Here is a 19,638-nt window from a genome sequence, read left to right on the forward strand (position 1 = left end):
TTTGCACCTTCTTCAGTGCGTCTATATCCTATTTATAATCACAGAATCTCACAGCACAGGAGGAGGCCATTCGGCCCATCGTGACTGTGCCGGCTCTTTGAACGAGCTCTCCAATCAGTCCCACCCCCCCCCTGCTCTTTCCCCACAGCCCGGCACATTTTTCCCCTTCAAGTATTTCTCCAATTCCCTTTTGAAAGTTACTATTGAATCTGCTCCCACCGCCCTTTCAGGCAGCGCGTTCCAGATCACAACAACTCGCTGCGTAAAAACATTCTCCTCATCTCCCCTCTGCTTCTTTTACCGATTCTCTTCAATCTGTGTCCTCTGGTTACCGACCCTCCTGCCACTGGAAACAGTTTCTCCTTATTTACTCTAATATGGAGACCAGAACTGTGCACAGCGCTCCAAGTGTGGTCTAACCAAGGTATATGGAGACCAGAACTGTGCACAGCGCTCCAAGTGTGGTCTAACCAAGGTATATGGAGACCAGAACTGTGCACAGTGCTCCAAGTGTGGTCTAACCAAGGTATATGGAGACCAGAACTGTGCACAGTGCTCCAAGTGTGGTCTAACCAAGGTATATGGAGACCAGAACTGTGCACAGTGCTCCAAGTGTGGTCTAACCAAGGTATATGGAGACCAGAACTGTGCACAGTGCTCCAAGTGTGGTCTAACCAAGGTATATGGAGACCAGAACTGTGCACAGTGCTAAAAGTCCGGTCGAACCAAGGTATATGGAGACCAGAACTGTGCACAGTGCTCCAAGTGTGGTCTAACCAAGGTATATGGAGACCAGAACTGTACACAGTGCTCCAAGTGCGGTCTAACCAAGGTATATGGAGACCAGAACTGTGCACAGTGCTCCAAGTGCGGTCTAACCAAGGTATACGGAGACCAGAACTGTGCACAGTGCTCCAAGTGTGGTCTAACCAAGGTATATGGAGACCAGAACTGTACACAGTGCTCCAAGTGCGGTCTAACCAAGGTATATGGAGACCAGAACTGTGCACAGTGCTAAAAGTGCGGTCTAACCAAGGTATATGGAGACCAGAAATGTGCACAGTGCTCCAAGTGTGGTCTAACCAAGGTACATGGAGGCCAGAACCGTGCACGGTGCTCCAAGTGTGGTCTAACCAAGGTATATGGAGGCCAGAACTGTGCACAGTGCTCCAAGTGTGGTCTAACCAAGGTATAGGGAGACCAGAACTGTGCATAGTGCTCCAAGTGTGGTCTAACCAAAGTATATGGAGACCAGAACTGTGCACAGTGCTCCAGGTGTGGTCTAACCAAGGAAGATGGAGACCAGAACTGTGCACAGTGCTCCAAGTGCAGTCTAACCAAGGTATAGGGAGACCAGAACTGTGCATACTGCTCCATGTGCGGTCTAACCAAGGTATATGGAGACCACAACTGTGCACAGTGCTCCAAGTGTGGTCTAACCAAGGTATAGGGAGACCAGAACTGTGCATGGTGCTCCAAGTGTGGTCTAACCATGGTATATGGAGACCAGAACTGTGCACAGTGCTCCAAGTGCGGTCTAACCAAGGTATAGGGAGACCAGAACTGTGCACAGTGCTCCAAGTGCGGTCCAACCAAGGTATATGGAGACCAGAACTCTGCACGGTGCTCCAAGTGTGGTCTAACCAAGGTATATGGAGACCAGAACTGTGCACGGTGCTCCAAGTGTGGTCTAACCAAGGTATAGGGAGACCAGAACTGTGCACAGTGCTCCAAGTGTGGTCTAAGCAAGGTATATGGAGACCAGAACTGTGCACAGTGCTCCAAGTGTGGTCTAACCAAGGTATACGGAGACCAGAACTGTGCACGGTGCTCCAAGTGTGGACTAACCAAGGTATATGGAGACCAGAACTGTGCACAGTGCTCCAAGTGTGGTCTAACCAAGGAAGATGGAGACCAGAACTGTGCACAGTGCTCCAAGTGCAGTCTAACCAAAGTATATGGAGACCAGAACCGTGCAGGGTGCTCCAAGTGTGGTCTAACCAAGGTATAGGGAGACCAGAACTGTGCACAGTGCTCCAAGTGTGGTCTAACCAAGGTATAGGGAGACCAAAACTGTGCATAGTGCTCCAAGTGTGGTCTAACCAAAGTATATGGAGACCAGAACTGTGCACAGTGCTCCAAGTGTGGTCTAACCAAGGAAGATGGAGACCAGAACTGTGCACAGTGCTCCAAGTGTGGTCTAACCAAGGAAGATGGAGACCAGAACTGTGCACAGTGCTCCAAGTGCAGTCTAACCAAAGTATATGGAGACCAGAACCGTGCATGGTGCTCCAAGTGTGGTCTAACCAGGGCATACGGAGAGCAGAACTGTGCACAGTGCTCCAAGTGTGGTCTAACCAGGGTATATGGAGACCACAACTGTGCACGGTGCTCCCAGTGTGGTCTAACCAAGGGATATGGAGACCAGAACTGTGCACAGTGCTTCAAGTGTGGTCTAACAAAGGTGTATGGAGACCCGAACTGTGCACAGTGCTCCAAGTGTGGTCTAACCAAGGTATAGGGATACCAGAACTGTGCACGGTGCTCCAAGTGTGGTCTAACCAAGGTATATGCAGACCAGAACTGTGCACATTGCTCCAAGTGTGGTCTAACCAAGGTATATGGAGACCACAACTGTGCACAGTGCTCCAAGTGTGGTCTAACCAAGGTATAGGGAGACCAGAACTGTGCATGGTGCTCCAAGTGTGGTCTAACCATGGTATATGGAGACCAGAACTGTGCACAGTGCTCCAAGTGTGGTCTAACCATGGTATATGGAGACCAGAACTGTGCACAGTGCTCCAAGTGCGGTCTAACCAAGGTATAGGGAGACCAGAACTGTGCACAGTGCTCCAAGTGCGGTCTAACCAAGGTATATGGGGACCAGAACTGTGTACGTTGCTCCAAGTGTGGTCTAACCAAGGTATATGGAGACCAGAACTGTGCACGGTGCTCCAAGTGTGGTCTAACCAAGGTATATGGAGACCAGAACAGTGCACAGTGCTCCAAATGTGGTCTAACCAAGGTATATGGAGACCAGAACTGTGCATAGTGCTCCAAGAGTGGTCTAGCCAAAGTATATGGAGACCAGAACTGTGCACAGTGCTCTAAGAGTGGTCTAACCAAGGTATATGGAGACCAGAACTGTGCACAGTGCTGCAAGTCCGGTCTAACCAAGGTATATGGAGACCAGAACTCTGCACGGTGCTCCAAGTGTGGTCTAACCAAGGTATATGGAGACCAGAACTGTGCACGGTGCTCCAAGTGTGGTCTAACCAAGGTATAGGGAGACCAGAACTGTGCACAGTGCTCCAAGTGTGGTCTAACCAAGGTATAGGGAGACCAGAACTGTGCACAGTGCTCCAAGTGCAGTCTAACCAAGGTATATGGGGACCAGAACTGTGTACGTTGCTCCAAGTGTGGTCTAACCAAAGTATATGGAGACCAGAACTGTGCACAGTGCTCCAAGTGTGGTCTAACCAACGTATAGGGAGACCAAAACTGTGCACAGTGCTCCAAGTGTGGTCTAAACAAGGTATATGGAGACCAGAACTGCGCACAATGCTCCAAGTGTGGTCTAACCAGGGTATATGGAGACCAGAACTGTGCACAGTGCTCCAATTGCGGTCTAATCAAGGTATGTGGAGACCAGAACTGTGCACGGTGCTCCAAATGTAGTCTAACCAAGGTATATGGAGACCAGAACTGTGCACAGTGCTCCAAGTGTGGTCTAACCAAGGTATATGGAGACCAGAACTGTGCATGGTGCTCCAAGTGCGGTCTAACGAAGGTATATGGAGACCAGAACTGTGCACAGTGCTCCAAGTGCGGTCTAACCAAAGTATATGGAGACCAGAACTGTGCACAGTGCTCCAAGTGTGGTCTAACCAAGGTATATGGAGACCAGAACTGTGCACAGTGCTCCAAGTGTGGTCTAACCAAGGTATAGGGAGACCAGAACTGTGCACAGTGCTCCAAGTGCGGTCTAACCAAGGTATATGGGGACCAGAACTGTGTATGTTGCTCCAAGTGTGGTCTAACCAAGGTATATGGAGACCAGAACTGTACACAGTGCTCCAAGTGCGGTCTAACCAAGGTATATGGAGACCAGAACTGTGCACAGTGCTCCAAGTGTAGTCTAACCAAGGTATACGGAGACCAGAACTGTGCACGGTGCTCCAAGTGTGGTCTAACCAAGGTATAGGGAGACCAGAACTGTGCACAGTGCTCCAAGTGTGGTCTAACCAAGGTATATGGAGACCAGAACTGTGCACAGTGCTCCAAGTGTGGTCTAACCAAGGTATATGGAGACCAGAACTGTGCACAGTGCTCCAAGTGTAGTCTAACCAAGGTATACGGAGACCAGAACTGTGCACGGTGCTCCAAGTATGGTCTAACCAGGGCATACGGAGAGCAGAACTGTGCACAGTGCTCCAAGTGTGGTCTAACCAGGGTATATGGAGACCAGAACTGTGCACGGTGCTCCCAGTGTGGTCTAAGCAAGGTATATGGAGACCAGAACTGTGCACAGTGCTTCAAGTGTGGTCTAACAAAGGTGTATGGAGACCCGAACTGTGCACAGTGCTCCAAGTGTGGTCTAACCAAGGTATAGGGATACCAGAACTGTGCACGGTGCTCCAAGTGTGGTCTAACCAAGGTATATGCAGACCAGAACCGTGCACATTGCTCCAAGTGTGGTCTAACCAAGGTATACGGAGACCAGAACTGTGCACGGTGCTCCAAGTGTGGACTAACCAAGGTATATGGAGACCAGAACTGTGCACGGTGCTCCAAGTGTGGTCTAACCAAGGTATATGGAGACCAGAACTGTGCATAGTGCTCCAAGTGCGGTCTAACCAAGGTATATGGAGACCAGAACTGTGCACAGTGCTCCAAGTGTGGTCTAACCAAGGTATATGGAGACCAGAACTGTGCACAATGCTCCAAGTGCAGTCTAACCAAGGTATATGGAGACCAGAACTGTGCACAGTGCTCCAAATGTGGTCTAACCAAGGTATATGGAGACCAGAACTGTGTACAGTGCTCCAAGTGTTGTCTAACCAAGGTATATGGAGACCAGAACTGTGCACAGTGCTCCAAGTGTGGTCTAACCAAGGTATATGGAGACCAGAACTGTGCACAGTGCTCCAAGTGTGGTCTAACCAAGGTATACGGAGACCAGAACTGTGCACGGTGCTCCAAGTGTGGTCTAACCAAGGTATAGGGAGACCCGAACTGTGCATAGTGCTCCAAGTGTGGTCTAACCAAAGTATATGGAGACCAGAACTGTGCACAGTGCTCCAAGTGTGGTCTAACCAAGGAAGATGGAGACCAGAACTGTGCACAGTGCTCCAAGTGTGGTCTAACCAAGGAAGATGGAGACCAGAACTCTGCACAGTGCTCCAAGTGTGGTCTAATCAAGGTATATGGAGACCAGAACTGTGCACAGTGCTCCAAGTACAGTCTAACCAAAGTATATGGAGACCAGAACCGTGCACGGTGCTCCAAGTGTGGTCTAACCAGGGCATACGGAGAGCAGAACAGTGCACAGTGCTCCAAGTGTGGTCTAACCAGGGTATATGGAGACCAGAACTGTGCACGGTGCTCCCAGTGTGGTCTAACCAAGGTATATGGAGACCAGAACTGTGCACAGTGCTTCAAGTGTGGTCTAACAAAGGTGTATGGAGACCCGAACTGTGCACAGTGCTCCAAGTGTGGTCTAACCAAGGTATAGGGATACCAGAACTGTGCACGGTGCTCCAAGTGTGGTCTAACCAAGGTATATGCAGACCAGACCTGTGCACATTGCTCCAAGTGTGGTCTAACCAAGGTATATGGAGACCACAACTGTGCACAGTGCTCCAAGTGTGGTCTAACCAAGGTATAGGGAGACCAGAACTGTGCATGGTGCTCCAAGTGTGGTCTAACCATGGTATATGGAGACCAGAACTGTGCACAGTGCTCCAAGTGTGGTCTAACCATGGTATATGGAGACCAGAACTGTGCACAGTGCTCCAAGTGCGGTCTAACCAAGGTATAGGGAGACCAGAACTGTGCACAGTGCTCCAAGTGCGGTCTAACCAAGGTATATGGGGACCAGAACTGTGTACGTTGCTCCAAGTGTGGTCTAACCAAGGTATATGGAGACCAGAACTGTGCACAGTGCTCCAAGAGTGGTCTAGCCAAAGTATATGGAGACCAGAACTGTGCACAGTGCTCCAAGAGTGGTCTAACCAAGGTATATGGAGACCAGAACTGTGCACAGTGCTGCAAGTCCGGTCTAACCAAGGTATATGGAGACCAGAACTCTGCACAGTGCTCCAAGTGTGGTCTAACCAAGGTATAGGGAGACCAGAACTGTGCACGGTGCTCCAAGTGTGGTTTAACCAAGGTATATGGAGACCAGAACTGTGCACAGTGCTCCAAGTGTGGTCTAACCAAGGTATAGGGAGACCAGAACTGTGCACAGTGCTCCAAGTGCAGTCTAACCAAGGTATATGGGGACCAGAACTGTGTACGTTGCTCCAAGTGTGGTCTAACCAAGGTATATAGAGACCAGAACTGTGCACAGTGCTCCAAGTGTGGTCTAACCAACGTATAGGGAGACCAAAACTGTGCACAGTGCTCCAAGTGTGGTCTAAACAAGGTATATGGAGACCAGAACTGTGCACAGTGCTCCAAGTGTGGTCTAACCAAGGTATAGGGGGACCAGAACTGTGCACAGTGCTCCAAGTGCGGTCTAACCAAGGTATATGGGGACCAGAACTGTGTACGTTGCTCCAAGTGTGGTCTAACCAAGGTATATGGAGACCAGAACTGTACACAGTGCTCCAAGTGCGGTCTAACCAAGGTATATGGAGACCAGAACTGTGCACAGTGCTCCAAGTGTGGTCTAACCAGGGTATATGGAGACCAGAACTGTGCACAGTGCTCCAAGTGTGGTCTAACCAAGGTATATGGAGACCAGAACTGTGCACAGTGCTCCAAGTGCAGTCTAACCAAGGTATAGGGAGACCAGAACTGTGCACAGTGCTCCAAGTATGGTCTAACCCAGGTATATGGAGACCAGAACTGTGCACAGTGCTCCAAGTGCGGTCTAACCAAGGTATATGGAGACCAGAACTGTGCACAGTGCTCCAAGTGTGGTCTAACCAAGGTATATGGAGACCAGAACTGTGCACAATGCTCCAAGTGTGGTCTAACCAGGGTATATGGAGACCAGAACTGTGCACAGTGCTCCAATTGCGGTCTAATCAAGGTATGTGGAGACCAGAACTGTGCACGGTGCTCCAAATGTAGTCTAACCAAGGTATATGGAGACCAGAACTGTGCACAGTGCTCCAAGTGTGGTCTAACCAAGGTATATGGAGACCAGAACTGTGCACGGTGCTCCAAGTGCGGTCTAACCAAGGTATATGGAGACCAGAACTGTACACAGTGCTCCAAGTGCGGTCTAACCAAGGTATATGGAGACCAGAACTGTGCACAGTGCTCCAAGTGTGGTCTAACCAGGGTATATGGAGACCAGAACTGTGCACAGTGCTCCAAGTGTGGTCTAACCAAGGTATATGGAGACCAGAACTGTGCACAGTGCTCCAAGTGCAGTCTAACCAAGGTATAGGGAGACCAGAACTGTGCACAGTGCTCCAAGTGCGGTCTAACCAAGGTATATGGAGACCAGAACTGTGCACAGTGCTCCAAGTGTGGTCTAACCAAGGTATATGGAGACCAGAACTGTGCACAATGCTCCAAGTGTGGTCTAACCAGGGTATATGGAGACCAGAACTGTGCACAGTGCTCCAATTGCGGTCTAATCAAGGTATGTGGAGACCAGAACTGTGCACGGTGCTCCAAATGTAGTCTAACCAAGGTATATGGAGACCAGAACTGTGCACAGTGCTCCAAGTGTGGTCTAACCAAGGTATATGGAGACCAGAACTGTGCACGGTGCTCCAAGTGCGGTCTAACCAAGGTATATGGAGACCAGAACTGTGCACAGTGCTCCAAGTGCGGTCTAACCAAAGTATATGGAGACCAGAACTGTGCACAGTGCTCCAAGTGTGGTCTAACCAAGGTACATGGAGACCAGAACTGTGCACAGTGCTCCAAGTGTGGTCTAACCAAGGTATAGGGAGACCAGAACTGTGCACAGTGCTCCAAGTGCGGTCTAACCAAGGTATATGGGGACCAGAACTGTGCACGGTGCTCCAAGTGTGGTCTAACCAAGGTATAGGGAGACCAGAACTGTGCACAGTGCTCCAAGTGCAGTCTAACCAAGGTATATGGGGACCAGAACTGTGTACGTTGCTCCAAGTGTGGTCTAACCAAGGTATATAGAGACCAGAACTGTGCACAGTGCTCCAAGTGTGGTCTAACCAACGTATAGGGAGACCAAAACTGTGCACAGTGCTCCAAGTGTGGTCTAAACAAGGTATATGGAGACCAGAACTGTGCACAGTGCTCCAAGTGTGGTCTAACCAAGGTATAGGGGGACCAGAACTGTGCACAGTGCTCCAAGTGCGGTCTAACCAAGGTATATGGGGACCAGAACTGTGTACGTTGCTCCAAGTGTGGTCTAACCAAGGTATATGGAGACCAGAACTGTACACAGTGCTCCAAGTGCGGTCTAACCAAGGTATATGGAGACCAGAACTGTGCACAGTGCTCCAAGTGTGGTCTAACCAGGGTATATGGAGACCAGAACTGTGCACAGTGCTCCAAGTGTGGTCTAACCAAGGTATATGGAGACCAGAACTGTGCACAGTGCTCCAAGTGCAGTCTAACCAAGGTATAGGGAGACCAGAACTGTGCACAGTGCTCCAAGTATGGTCTAACCCAGGTATATGGAGACCAGAACTGTGCACAGTGCTCCAAGTGCGGTCTAACCAAGGTATATGGAGACCAGAACTGTGCACAGTGCTCCAAGTGTGGTCTAACCAAGGTATATGGAGACCAGAACTGTGCACAATGCTCCAAGTGTGGTCTAACCAGGGTATATGGAGACCAGAACTGTGCACAGTGCTCCAATTGCGGTCTAATCAAGGTATGTGGAGACCAGAACTGTGCACGGTGCTCCAAATGTAGTCTAACCAAGGTATATGGAGACCAGAACTGTGCACAGTGCTCCAAGTGTGGTCTAACCAAGGTATATGGAGACCAGAACTGTGCACGGTGCTCCAAGTGCGGTCTAACCAAGGTATATGGAGACCAGAACTGTACACAGTGCTCCAAGTGCGGTCTAACCAAGGTATATGGAGACCAGAACTGTGCACAGTGCTCCAAGTGTGGTCTAACCAGGGTATATGGAGACCAGAACTGTGCACAGTGCTCCAAGTGTGGTCTAACCAAGGTATATGGAGACCAGAACTGTGCACAGTGCTCCAAGTGCAGTCTAACCAAGGTATAGGGAGACCAGAACTGTGCACAGTGCTCCAAGTGCGGTCTAACCAAGGTATATGGAGACCAGAACTGTGCACAGTGCTCCAAGTGTGGTCTAACCAAGGTATATGGAGACCAGAACTGTGCACAATGCTCCAAGTGTGGTCTAACCAGGGTATATGGAGACCAGAACTGTGCACAGTGCTCCAATTGCGGTCTAATCAAGGTATGTGGAGACCAGAACTGTGCACGGTGCTCCAAATGTAGTCTAACCAAGGTATATGGAGACCAGAACTGTGCACAGTGCTCCAAGTGTGGTCTAACCAAGGTATATGGAGACCAGAACTGTGCACGGTGCTCCAAGTGCGGTCTAACCAAGGTATATGGAGACCAGAACTGTGCACAGTGCTCCAAGTGCGGTCTAACCAAAGTATATGGAGACCAGAACTGTGCACAGTGCTCCAAGTGTGGTCTAACCAAGGTACATGGAGACCAGAACTGTGCACAGTGCTCCAAGTGTGGTCTAACCAAGGTATAGGGAGACCAGAACTGTGCACAGTGCTCCAAGTGCGGTCTAACCAAGGTATATGGGGACCAGAACTGTGCACGGTGCTCCAAGTGTGGTCTAACCAAGGTATAGGGAGACCAGAACTGTGCACAGTGCTCCAAGTGTGGTCTAACCAAGGTATATGGAGACCAGAACTGTGCACAGTGCTCCAAGCGCGGTCTAACCAAGGTATAGGGAGACCAGAACTGTGCACAGTGCTCCAAGTGCGGTCTAATCAAGGTATATGGAGGCCAGAACTGTGCACGGTGCTCCAAATGTAGGCTAACCAAGGTATATGGAGACCAGAACTGTGCACAGTGCTCCAAGTGTGGTCTAACCAAGGTATATGGAGACCAGAACTGTGCACGGTGCTCCAAGTGTGGTCTACCCAAGGTATATGGAGACCAGAATTGTGCACAGTGCTCCAAGTGTGGTCTAACCAAGGTATATGGAGACCAGAACTGTGCACAGTGCTCCAAGTGTGGTCTAACCAAGGTATAGGGAGACCAGAACTGTGCACAGTGCTCCAAGTGTGGTCTAACCAAGGTATACGGAGACCAGAACTGTGCACGGTGCTCCTAGTGTGGTCTAACCAGGGTAAATGGAGACCAGAACTGTGCACAGTGCTCCAAATGTGGTCAAACCAGGGTATATGGAGACCAGAACTGTGCACAGTGCTCCTAGTGTGGTCTAACCAGGGTATATGGAGACCAGAACTGTGCACAGTGCTCCTAGTGTGGTCTAACCAGGGTATATGGAGACCAGAAATGTGCACAGTGCTCCAAGTGTGGTCTAACCAAGGTATATGGAGACCAGAACTGTGCACGGTGCTCCAAGTGTCGTCTAACCAAGGTATATGGAGAGCAGAACTGTGCACAGTGCTCGAAGTGTGGTCTAACCCAGGTATATGGAGACCAGAACTGTGCACAGTGCTCCTCGTGTGGTCTAACCAAGGTATATGGAGACCAGAACTGTGCACGGTTCTCCAAGTGCGGTCTAACCAAAGGTTCGATACAAGTTTAACATGACTTCTCTGCTTTTTAATTCAAACCCTCTGGAAACGAACCCTATTTTTAACCTGCATCGTTACTTTTAGTGATTTGTGTACCCGTAGATCTTTTTACTCCTCTATCCCGTTTAGAATTTGCCCAATACTTGACAAGCGTGAGCTGCTGAAAGGGTTAAACTGGAGCAGGTCGCCGCCCCCTCAACTCTTACCCCAACCCCGAGCTCTGGCGTCGCTGTTAGTCACAAACCGCCGAGCGATAAAGGAGGCTAGTATTTCCAATTGCTTGTTACCATGGACACAGTCACAGCCTGCGAGAGAGCTGATGGGATTCTCACGCACGGCTGACTCCCCATAGGACAAAGCCGGGGGGCGGGGGGGGGGAACGAGAGGCAAGGCAGGCTGCACGCCGAGAGTCCGCTTTGCCCTCTGCTGCTCGGCGTTCCTTGCGCAGTCAGCCACACCACACAGAGCTTTTTCTGGCAAGCAAGGTCGGCCTCACCGCCAGGCTGCGAGCGTCATCGAAGCCAAGACGAAGCAGGGAGTTCTGCGCCCTGCCGCCGCACCCCCTCCACTTCCCTCTCCGCCTCCAGCACTCGCGACGAGGCAACTGTCCAGCAGCGTTCCTGCCCTCCCCACTTGGCTGCCCCTGGGAGGGTAACTGAGCAAGGCTGGCATTGATTGCCCATCCCTAATCGCCCCTCGAGAAGGTGGTGGTGAGCCGCCTTCTTGAACCGCTACAGTCCCGTGTGGTGAAGGTGCTCCCACAGCGCTGTTAGGGAGGGAGTTCCAGGATTTTGACCCAGTGACGATGAAGGATCGGCCGATATGTTTCCAAGTCAGGATGGTGTGTGTGACTGGGAGGGGAACCTGGAGGTGGTGGTGTTCCCGTGCGCCTGCTGCCCTTGTCCTTCTAGGTGGAAGACGTCGCGGGTTTGGGAGGTGCTGCCGAAGAAGCCTTGGCGAGTTTCTGCAGTGCATCTTGTAGATGGTCCACACTGCAGCCGCGGTGCGCCGGTGGTGGAGGGAGTGAATGTTTAAGGTGGTGGATGGGGTGCCGATCAAGCGGGCTGCTTTGTCCTGGTTGGTGTCGAGTTTCTCGAGTGTTGTTGGAGCTGCAACTCATCCAGGCAAGTGGAGAGTATTCCATCACATTCCTGACTTGTGCCTTGTCGATGGTGGAAAGGCTTTGGGGAGTCAGGAGGTGAGACACTCTCCGCAGAATACCCAGCCTCTGACCTGCTCTTGTAGCTACATGAGTTTACCTGGTCTCGCCCGGTGTGCGGGATTGAGCCCCCGCACACCGAGTAGGAAAGGCTCAGGCTCCATTTCCGGCCTGTGTTGAGTTAGCCTGATCTCCAAACAGGGTCTGGGGTGGGTACGGGATTGGTGTTGTGCTAAAGCTAGTCTCTGCGGCCCTGGATTAAAGAGACGGGAGGAGGGGGGGATATCGGATAGCTTTCCTGATCCTGATTACTATTAATGCTGAAAAATATGTCCGCGAATGCATAGCAACGAGCAGGATGCTGCCTCCACAGTTGCATAGCCGTGTCGCCACTCACTGGTCCGGTTGACACATGGAGAGAGAGCATTGGGGCCGGAACCAAGAGAGTCCGCACCTTCAGGGGCGCAGGGACGCCAGGAAAGTTGGGAGAAAAATTGACGTAAATCAACATTAGGAACAGGAGGAGGGCGTTCAGCCCCCTCGAGCCTGTTACACTAGGAACAGGAGGAGGCCATTCAGCCCCCTCGAGCCTGTTACACTAGGAACAGGATTTGGCCGTTCAACCCCCTCGAGCCTGTTACATTAGGAACAGGAGGAAGCCATTCAGCCCCTCGAGCCTATTACATTAGGAACAGGAGGAGGCCGTTCAGCCCACCTTGAGCCTGTTACATTAGGAACAGGAGGAGGCCATTCAGGCCCCTCGAGCCTGTTACATTAGGAACAGGAGGAGGCCATTCAGCCCCCTCGAGCCTGTTACATTCGGAACAGGAGGAGGCCGTTCAGCCCCCTCGAGCCTGTTACATTAGGAACAGGAGGAGGCCGTTCAGCCCCCTCAAGCCTGTTACATTAGGAACAGGAGGTGGCCGTTCAGCCCCCTCGAGCCTGTTACATTAGGAACAGGAGGAGGCCGTTCAGCCCCATCGAGCCTGTTACATTAGGAACAGGAGGAGGCCGTTCAGCCCCCTCGAGCCTGTTACATTAGGAACAGGAGGAGGCCGTTCAGCCCCCTCAAGCCTGTTACATTAGGAACAGGAGGAGGCCGTTCAGCCCCCCGAGCCTGTTACATTAGGAACAGGAGGAGGCCGTTCAGCCCCCTCGAGCCTGTTACATTAGGAACAGGAGGAGGCCATTCAGCCCCCTCGAGCCTGTTACATTAGGAACAGGAGGAGGCCATTCAGCCCCTCGAGCCTGTTACATTAGGAACAGGAGGAGGCCGTTCAGCCCCCTCGAGCCTGTTACATTAGGAACAGGAGGAGGCCGTTCAGCCCCTCGAGCCTGTTCCGCCATTCAATGAGATCGCGGCTGATCTGCATCTTAACTTCATTTACCCGCCTTATCTCCGTAACCCTTAATAACCTCGTCTAACAAAAATCTATCGATCTCAGTTTTGAAAGCACCAATTGACCCCCAGCCTCAACAGCTCTTTGCGGGAGAGAGTTCCAGATTCCCACCAGCCTTTGTGTGAAGAAGTGCTTCCTGACATCACCCCTGAACGGCCTGGCTCTAATTTGAAGGTTCTGCCCCTTTGTTCTGGACTCCCCCCACCAGAGGAAATAGTTTCCCTCTCGATCGACCCGATCGGATCCTTTAATCATCTCAAACACCTCGATCAGATCACCCCTTAATCTTCTACACTCGAGGGAACACAAGCCCAGTCTGTGCAACCTGTCCTCGGGATTTAACCCTTTTAGCCCCCGGTATCAACAACAATACCACCTTGTATTTATATAGCGCCTTTAATGCAGTAAAACGTCCCAAAGGGCCTTGCCTCTTTCCCCTGGTGTCCTGCACCGTGGGGCCTCAGCCCTTCCCCTGGTGTCCCTGCACCGTGGGGCCTTGGCCCTTCCCCTGGTGTCCCTGCACCGTGGGGCCTCAGCCCTTCCCCTGGTGTCCCTGCACCGTGGGGCCTTGGCCCTTCCCCTGGTGTCCCTGCACCGTGGGGCCTCGGCCCTTCCCCCGGTGTCCCTGCACCGTGGGGCCTCGGCCCTTCCCCCTGGTGTCCCCGCACCGTGGGGCCTCGGCCCTTCCCCTGGTGTCCCTGCACCGTGGGGCCTCGGCCCTTCCCCTGGTGTCCCTGCACCGTGGGGCCTCGGCCCTTCCCCCTGGTGTCCCTGCACCGTGGGGCCTCGGCCCTTCCCCTGGTGTCCCTGCACCGTGGGGCCTCGGCCCTTCCCCCTGGTGTCCCTGCACCGTGGGGCCTCGGCCCTTCCCCTGGTGTCTCTGCACCGTGGGGCCTCGGCCCTTCCCCCTGGTGTCCCCGCACCGTGGGGCCTCGGCCCTTCCCCTGGTGTCCCTGCACCGTGGGGCCTCGGCCCTTCCCCTGGTGTCCCTGCACCGTGGGGCCTCAGCCCTTCCCCCTGGTGTCCCTGCACCGTGGGGCCTCGGCCCTTCCCCTGGTGTCCCTGCACCGTGGGGCCTCGGCCCTTCCCCCTGGTGTCCCTGCACCGTGGGGCCTCGGCCCTTCCCCTGGTGTCTCTGCACCGTGGGGCCTCGGCCCTTCCCCCGGTGTCCCTGCACCGTGGGGCCTCGGCCCTTCCCCCTGGTGTCCCTGCACCGTGGGGCCTCGGCCCTTCCCCCGGTGTCCCTGCACCGTGGGGCCTCGGCCCTTCCCCTGGTGTCCCTGCACCGTGGGGCCTTGGCCCTTCCCCCGGTGTCCCTGCACCGTGGGGCCTCGGCCCTTCCCCTGGTGTCCCTGCACCGTGGGGCCTCGGCCCTTCCCCCTGGTGTCCCTGCACCGTGGGGCCTCGGCCCTTCCCCTGGTGTCCCTGCACCGTGGGGCCTCGGCCCTTCCCCCTGGTGTCCCTGCACCGTGGGGCCTCGGCCCTTCCCCTGGTGTCTCTGCACCGTGGGGCCTCGGCCCTTCCCCCGGTGTCCCTGCACCGTGGGGCCTCGGCCCTTCCCCCTGGTGTCCCTGCACCGTGGGGCCTCGGCCCTTCCCCCGGTGTCCCTGCACCGTGGGGCCTTGGCCCTTCCCCTGGTGTCCCTGCACCGTGGGGCCTCGGCCCTTCCCCTGGTGTCCCTGCACCGTGGGGCCTCGGCCCTTCCCCTGGTGTCCCTGCACCGTGGGGCCTCGGCCCTTCCCCTGGTGTCCCTGCACCGTGGGGCCTCGGCCCTTCCCCTGGAATAGCAGCAGGTCTCCTCTGCAGTCCAACCCCTCTGATACAGGCGCCATTGTAACTCCAGCCATGTCACCTTACCTCGCCTATGTAAATCCCGGTGTCGTTTTCATCATCAGTGCGGTAGCACACTGTCAGTCCCAGCTTCTCCTGGTGGCTGTCTTTGTACAGTTCCACTTCCTCAACAGGAAAAACAGCAAACACAACATCAACAGAGATCCCTTGCCTAAAAGAAAAAACTCACATTTCTCCGGCATCTTCCACCACCTCAGGCCGTCCCAAAGCGCCTCACAGCCAATGAAGGACTCTTGAAGTGTCCGTGTTCAGATCCCTCCCTGGCCTCGCCCACCCCTCCCTATCTCTGTAACCTCCTCCAGCCCCTACAACCCTCCCTATCTCTGTAACCTCCTCCAGCCCCTACAACCCTCCCTATCTCTGTAACCTCCTCCAGCCCCTACAACCCTCCCCATCTCTGTAACCTCCTCCAGCCCCTACAACCCTCCCTATCTCTGTAACCTCCTCCAGCCCCCTACACCCCTCCCTATCTCTGTAACCTCCTCCAGCCCCTACAACCCTCCCTATCTCTGTAACCTCCTCCAGCCCCTTCACCCCTCCCTATCTCTGTAACCTCCTCCAGCCCCTACACCCCTCCCTATCTCTGTAACCTCCTCCAGCCCCTACAACCCTCCCTATCTCTGTAACCTCCTCCAGCCCCGACAACCCTCCCTATCTCTGTAACCTCCTCCAGCCCCTACAACCCTCCCTATCTCTGTAACCTCCTCCAGCCCCTACACCCTTCCTATCTCTGTAACCTCCTCCAGCCCCTACAACCCTCCCTATCTCTGTAACTTCCTCCAGCCCCTACACCCCTTCCGATCTCTGTAACCTCCTCCAGCCCCTACACACTTCCTATCTCTGTAACCTCCTCCAGCCCCTACAACCCTCCCTATCTCTGTAACCTCCTCCAGCCCCCTACAACCCTCCCTATCTCTGTAACCTCCTCCAGCCCCTACAACCCTCCCTATCTCTGTAACCTCCTCCAGCCCCTACACTCCTTCCTATCTCTGTAACCTCCTCCAGCTCCTACAACCCTCCCTATCTCTGTAACCTCCTCCAGCCCCTACAACCCTCCCTATCTCTGTAACCTCCTCCAGCCCCTACAACCCTCCCTATCTCTGTAACCTCCTCCAGCCCCTACACCCCTCCCTATCTCTTTAACCTCCTCCAGCCCCCTACACCCCTCCCTATCTCTGTAACCTCCTCCAGCCCCTACACCCTTCCTATCTCTGTAACCTCCTCCAGCCCCTACAACCCTCCCTATCTCTGTAACCTCCTCCAGCCCCTACAACCCTCCCTATCTCTGTAACCTCCTCCAGCCCCTACAACCCTCCCTATCTCTGTAACCTCCTCCAGCCCCTACAGCCCTCCCTATCTCTGTAACCTCCTCCAGCCCCCTACAACCCTCCCTATCTCTGAAACCTCCTCCAGCCCCTACAACCCTCCCTATCTCTGTAACCTCCTCCAGCCCCTACAACCCTCCCTATCTCTGTAACCTCCTCCAGCCCCTACAACCCTCCCTATCTCTGTAACCTCCTCCAGCCCCTACAACCCTCCCTATCTCTGTAACCTCCTCCAGCCCCGACAACCCTCCCTATCTCTGTAACCTCCTCCAGCCCCTACAACCCTCCCTATCTCTGTAACCTCCTCCAGCCCCTACACCCTTCCTATCTCTGTAACCTCCTCCAGCCCCTACACCCCTTCCTATCTCTGTAACCTCCTCCAGCCCCTACACCCTTCCTATCTCTGTAACCTCCTCCAGCCCCTACAACCCTCCCTATCTCTGTAACCTCCTCCAGCCCCCTACAACCCTCCCTATCTCTGTAACCTCCTCCAGCCCCTACAACCCTCCCTATCTCTGTAACCTCCTCCAGCCCCTACACTCCTTCCTATCTCTGTAACCTCCTCCAGCTCCTACAACCCTCCCTATCTCTGTAACCTCCTCCAGCCCCTACAACCCTCCCTATCTCTGTAACCTCCTCCAGCCCCTACAACCCTCCCTATCTCTGTAACCTCCTCCAGCCCCTACAACCCTCCCTATCTCTGTAACCTCCTCCAGCCCCTACACCCCTCCCTATCTCCTTAACCTCCTCCAGCCCCCTACACCCCTCCCTATCTCTGTAACCTCCTCCAGCCCCTACACCCTTCCTATCTCTGTAACCTCCTCCAGCCCCTACAACCCTCCCTATCTCTGTAACCTCCTCCAGCCCCTACAACCCTCCCTATCTCTGTAACCTCCTCCAGCCCCTACAACCCTCCCTATCTCTGTAACCTCCTCCAGCCCCTACAGCCCTCCCTATCTCTGTAACCTCCTCCAGCCCCCTACAACCCTCCCTATCTCTGAAACCTCCTCCAGCCCCTACAACCCTCCCTATCTCTGTAACCTCCTCCAGCCCCTACAACCCTCCCTATCTCTGTAACCTCCTCCAGCCCCCTACACCCCTCCCTATCTCTGTAACCTCCTCCTGCCCCTACAACCCTCCCTATCTCTGAAACCTCCTCCAGCCCCTACAACCCTCCCTATCTCTGTAACCTCCTCCAGCCCCTACAACCCTCCCTATCTCTGTAACCTCCTCCAGCCCCATACAACCCTCCCTATCTCTGTAACCTCCTCCAGCCCCTACAACCCTCCCTATCTCTGTAGCCTCCTCCAGCCCCTACAACCCTCCCTATCTCTGTAACCTCCTCCAGCCCCTACACCCTTCCTATCTCTGTAACCTCCTCCAGCCCCTACACCCCTTCCTATCTCTGTAACCTCCTCCAGCCCCTACAACCCTCCCTTTCTCTGTAACCTCCTCCAGCCCTACAGCCCTCCCTATCTCTGTAACCTCCTCCAGCCCTGCAACCCTCCCTTTCTCTGTAACCTCCTCCAGCCCCTACAACCCTCCCTATCTCTGTAACCTCCTCCTGCCCCCTACAACCCTCCCTATCTCTGTAACCTCCTCCAGCCCCCTACAACCCTCCCTATCTCTGTAACCTCCTCCAGCCCCTACAACCCTCCCTATCTCTGTAACCTCCTCCAGCCCCTACAACCCTCCCTATCTCTGTAACCTCCTCCTGCCCTACAACCCTCCGAACATCGGAGCATCGGAACAGGAGGAGGCCATTCAGCCCCTCGAGCCTGTTCTGCCATTCAAAGAGATCACGGCTGATCTGCGACCTAACTCCATCTACCCGCCTTTACCCCATATCGCTCAATACCTTCGGTTAACAGAAATCTACCAATCTCAGATGTAAAATTAACAATTGATCCAGCATCAAATGCCGTTTGTAGAAGAGAGTTCCAAACTTCTACCGCCCTTTGTGTGTAGAAGTATTTCCTAACTTCACTCCTGAAAGGTCCGAGATCTCAGCGCTCCTCCAATTCTGGTCTCTCGCGCATCCAATTTCCATCACTCCGCCATTGGCGACCGCGCCAGGGCCCCCGAGCTCTGGAATTCCCTCCCTAAACCTCTCCGCCTCTCTCTCCTCCTTTAAGACGCTCCTTAAAACCGACCTCTTTGACCCAGCATTTGGTCACCTGTCCCAACATCACCTTGCGTGGTTTGGAGTCGGATTTACGCTCACCTCGTACTCCAGCTCCTCAGCTCGATCCACCTCGTGGTGTCCGCTGTCCAGGTAGTCATTGGGGTCGTAGAACTCATTGCCGATCGGAGGGCTGTTCGAATGACATGGCATACGTCAGCAGTCAATTAGCGAGAGATCCCCTAACACAGGACAACGCTTTTCCTGTACCCTGATCCCGTGTCGGAGAGAGGGGATGCTGAGGGAATTTTGAGGGATTAGGCATTGCAAAGAAAGGAAGACAGACTCGCATTTCTCCAGCGCCTTTCACCACCTCAGGACGTCCCAAAGTGCGTCACAGCCAATGAGGTACTTTTTGAATTGTGGTCACTGTTGCAATGTGGGAAACGCAGCAGCCAATTTGTGCACAGCAAGCTCCCACAAACAGCAATGTGATAACGACCAGATCATCTGTTTTTAGCGATGTTGGTTGAGGGATAAATATTGTCCCTTGGGGTTAACGTCTCATCCTGAAAGACGTCACCTCTGACAGTGAATCGCTCCCTCAGTACTGCCCCTCTGACAGTGCGGCGCTCCCTCAGTACCGCCCCTCCGACAGTGCGGCGCTCCCTCAGTACTGCCCCTCTGACAGTGCGGCGCTCCCTCAGTACCGCCCCTCCCGACAGTGCGGCGCTCCCTCAGTACTGCCCCTCTGACAGTGCGGCGCTCCCTCAGTACCGCCCCTCCGACAGTGCGTCGCTCCCTCAGTACTGCCCCTCCCACAGTGCGGCGCTCCCTCAGTACC

At 53.8% G+C, this 19,638-nt stretch overlaps 1 protein-coding gene across 1 annotated transcript in view; it reads right to left on the reverse strand.

Annotated features, from left to right (window-relative positions):
- The window catches only part of LOC147086752 (PDZ domain-containing protein 4-like), a 143,580-nt gene that overhangs the window by 13,251 nt on the left and 110,691 nt on the right, over positions 1-19,638 (reverse strand). The window contains exons 7-8 of the mRNA XM_085978313.1: positions 18,897-18,987; positions 15,354-15,452 (exon numbers count right to left, since the gene is read on the reverse strand). Of these exons, the coding sequence (XP_085834439.1) occupies positions 15,354-15,452; positions 18,897-18,987 (190 nt within the window). The remainder of the gene's footprint in view (positions 1-15,353; positions 15,453-18,896; positions 18,988-19,638) is intronic.

The sequence above is a fragment of the Somniosus microcephalus genome, unplaced genomic scaffold (genome assembly GCF_052327205.1).
Source record: "Somniosus microcephalus isolate GS21.2 unplaced genomic scaffold, FLI_Smic_1.0 unresolved_chr7, whole genome shotgun sequence".
In the NCBI taxonomy this organism is placed as follows: Eukaryota; Metazoa; Chordata; class Chondrichthyes; order Squaliformes; family Somniosidae; genus Somniosus; species Somniosus microcephalus.